This window comes from Microtus ochrogaster, chromosome 10, assembly GCF_000317375.1.
Source record: "Microtus ochrogaster isolate Prairie Vole_2 chromosome 10, MicOch1.0, whole genome shotgun sequence".
NCBI lineage: Eukaryota > Metazoa > Chordata > Mammalia > Rodentia > Cricetidae > Microtus > Microtus ochrogaster.
In genome coordinates, this window is record NC_022016.1 from 59,938,165 (window position 1) to 59,941,895 (window position 3,731).

Sequence of the window (3,731 nt, forward strand, 5' to 3'; positions counted from 1 at the left end):
TGTGTGACAATCTCCTCGTATAGTCTAGGCTGGCCTCAAACTCAAGGTCTCCTACCTCAGCTTCTCGAGTGCTGGGATTATAGTTGTACGTATCATGCCTGACTGGGGCCAGAGCTGCTTGTTGTTGTTGTTTTGAGGTAGGGTCTTTCTATGTAGCCATGACTGTCCTGGAATTTACTATGTAGACCAGGATGCCTGGAACACAGAGGTCTGCCTGCCTCTGCCATTGCTTGGAGTAAAGGCATGTTCCACCATGTTAGACATATTAGAACTTTGAAACTAATTGTAAGAATTGAGTGCTGGGGGCTGGAGAGATGGCTCAGAGGTTAAGAGCATTGCTATTCTTCCAAAGGACCTGGGTTCAATTCCCAGCACCCACGTGGCAGCTCACAACTGTCTGTAACTCTATCTCCAAAGGACCTGAGGACACCTTCACACAGACCCATATGCAGGCAATACACCAATGTATATAAAAATAAATACATCTTTAAAAAAAAGAACTCAGTGCTGTGGTTAGTTTCCTTTTTTTGTGGTGTGATAGGAAATGGGACTTGAACCTAGGGCCTTATGCATTCGAGAGAAAACTCTCTATCATTGAGCTATAGCTCCAACCCCGAGTGCAGTGATTGGGTCAGGCAGTGTTGAGGACATAAGAGTTTATATGTTTGTTTATTCCTTCCAACAACCTTCTGGGGCAGGTTACTGTTAGATTTGTTTTATATGTGAACCACACAGTCTGGCTGCAGAGCTCACCACTCCCCTGCTCTGCTGTACTGCAGAGAGTGGTATCTGAGTCATGGCAGGACTTCAGTGCTGAAGCTTGGACTACAACCCTTCATGAGGAGTTTCAAGTTGTGCTTCATTTGGTGTCCTTTTGTAGTGGTTTAGGTGGCACTAAGATGTGGGGAGGAGACAGTTACTTTCAGGTGTGATTGGGACAGAGGACGCTTAAGATTGTGGGTTGGGTCTTACAGGGAGCCTGACTCATGACAGTGGACCATGGAGCAATCTGGTCACTGCTTGCTTGCTTGCTTGCTTGCTTGCTTGCTTGCTTCCTTCCTTCTTTTTTTTAGTGTTCTGCTGGCATGTATGCCTGCAGGCCAGAAGAGGGCGCCAGATCTCTTTACAGGTGGTTGTGAGCCACCATGTGGATGCTGGGAGTTGAACTCAGGACCTTTGGAAGAGCAGGTAGTGCTCTTAACAACTGAGCCATCTCTCCAGCCCTGCTTTGGGTTTCTTTAATATATTTTTTTTTGTGTGTGATTTTCATTGGTTTGTTTGCTTTGAGGGATTTTGTTTGTTTGTTTTTTTAAGATAAGCTCTCACTTTAAGTCAAATTGATTTCAAATTTGTGATTCTTCTGCTTCAGCCTCCTAAGTGTTGACGTAGCAGATGTGCCTCTAGGTTATGAATTTTTTAAATTTATTTACTTTCATTTCATTTTTAAAAAATTATTTACTTTTATTTCATTTGTATTTTGCCTGCATGTAGGCCTATGTGAGAGTGTCAGATCTTGGCATTAGAGACAGTTGCTAGCTGCCATGAGTGCTGAGAACTGACCGTGGGTCCTCTGGAAGAGCAGTCAGTGCTCTTAGCCACTGAGCCATCTGTCCAGATCCCGCCCCCCCCCAACCAGGTTATGAACTTTTAAATTCATGTAGTTCATCTGTGTGGATGGTTTTTCTTCTGCAGTGAAACTCTCCTGACTTGTTTTTTTAGTGACTATCATAAAAAGCAAGACTTCCTCAGAGCTCTCCGGAAGAAGGCTCTGGAAAAGAACCCAGATGAATTCTACTATAAAATGACTCGTGATAAGCTCCAGGTAGGTGCAGAACAGAGCCCTAAGTGTTGGGAAATAATGGGGAATGAGGCAGCATGAGGAAGTGTCCTTGTGACTCTTCTCCACTTGGACCAGGTGTTCCTGGTGAGAGGTCCAAGTCAGACTGTCCTTTTCTTGGTCAACATGCTCCTACCTTTGCACTATCTTGGTTTTTTTTTCCCTCCTCTATTTGTTTTGATTTTGTTATTATAAATGGAGCCGAGTACCTCTGCATGCTAGACAAAGTGCTGTACCCCTGAGGTACACCCAGCCTCTTGTTTGAAGGGTAAGTGAATGAGGCATGTCCGATCAAGGTGGATGTCAGTGGCCAGAGTTCTCAGTGTGCATGCTTGTCTTTGCTTTATACATGGGTTATGCAAGCAGCTTACTAGTGATAGTACTCTGCTATACACTGTATCTGTTAAACTTCAATTTTAGGACGGAGTTCATGTCATCAAGAAGACCAAGGAAGAAGTGACACCGGAGCAGCTAAAGCTGATGAGAACTCAGGACATCAAATATATAGAGATGAAAAGGGTCGCAGAAGCCAAGGTGACCTTCACGTCTTTGTTCTGATGGATTTTTGTTGGTTAATTAAGAAAGGACATAGCAGATTGTGGTTGTGTATACCTCTAGTCCCAGCACCTGGGAGGTAGCAGCTCTAAGAATTAAGGCCCAGGGCTAGAGAGATGGCTCAGAAGTTAAGATCACTGGCTGCTCTTCTAGACGTCTTGAGTTCAATTCCCAGCACCCACATGGTGGCTCACAAAAACCATCTGTAATGAGATCTGGTGCCCTCTTCTGGCCTGCAGGCAGAACATTGTATACTTACTAAATAAATAAATCTTTAAAAAAATTGAGGCCCTGGTTTAAACAACAACAAAGGAAACAATTGGGTAATGTCAAGTTGTCAGCTGGTAGTCTACAGTGAGTTTGGTGTGATTATTTAGAGGTGTAATCAGCATGGTGGAATAGAGTTCAGGTTTGAGAATGAGAGATGTAGGCTAAAGTCTGGCTCTGCCAGTTTCTAACCCATGGTTATGGACCAGTTCAGTTAGCTTGAGAATGCTTATTTCTGTCATATGTTTTAAATATTGAGTTTTGTGGAATGTCTTGTATAGTGCTTGATAGATAAATTTAAGTGCTTTCATTTAGAAGACTAAAACCTGCCTTGCAGTGGTGGCACACACCTTTAATCCCAGCACTCGGGAGGCAGAGGCAGGTGGATCTCTTGAGTTTGAGGCCAGTCTGGTCTACAGAGTGCATTCCAGGACAGCCAGGGGTACACAGATGTCTTGGAAAAAAAAAAAAAGAATGAAGCCATTGAGAACAAAGTACAAAGTATAATTATCGACATGTATGATGATGCCACAGTGAAAGCCAGTACCTAAAAATATCAAAAAGAATGAAATAAATTCTTTGCTGCTTGACAGTGGTAATGGGAAGCGTCTCAGTTCTTGAAAGTTTATTTCTGAGACTCCAGAAGAACCCACTTTAACCATATTCCTTACTCTAGAAAATCGAAAGACTGAAATCAGAGCTCCACCTGCTGGATTTCCAGGGGAAGCAACAGAACAAGCACGTGTTCTTTTTTGACACCAAAAAGGAAGGTATGAAATGTTGAAGGTGTCTGGGGTAGTCTGCCGTGTCACTGTGTTGTATGGTGTTAGCGACAACCTGTGCCTTAAAGATTGCCTTGAATTTCAGTTGAACGGTTTGATATTGCAACTCACTTGCAAACGGCCCCAGAACTGGTAGACAGGGTCTTCAATAGACCCAGGATAGAGACCTTGCAGAAGGAGAAAGTGAAAGGCCTCACCCCTCAGACTCGGCTCAAGGTATGTATCTCTTTTGCACTCAGGTGGGAGTTGGGGAGTTTGGGTTTTTGTTTTTTTTTTTTTTTTTTTTTTTT

General features: G+C 43.3%; 1 protein-coding gene across 1 annotated transcript in view; it reads left to right on the forward strand.

The window, feature by feature from the left end:
* Utp11 (UTP11, small subunit processome component) overlaps positions 1–3,731 on the forward strand; it is a 16,457-nt gene that overhangs the window by 9,229 nt on the left and 3,497 nt on the right. The window contains exons 3-6 of the mRNA XM_005353277.2: positions 1,720–1,822; positions 2,258–2,371; positions 3,336–3,429; positions 3,527–3,657. Coding sequence (XP_005353334.1) covers positions 1,720–1,822; positions 2,258–2,371; positions 3,336–3,429; positions 3,527–3,657 — 442 coding nt within the window. The remainder of the gene's footprint in view (positions 1–1,719; positions 1,823–2,257; positions 2,372–3,335; positions 3,430–3,526; positions 3,658–3,731) is intronic.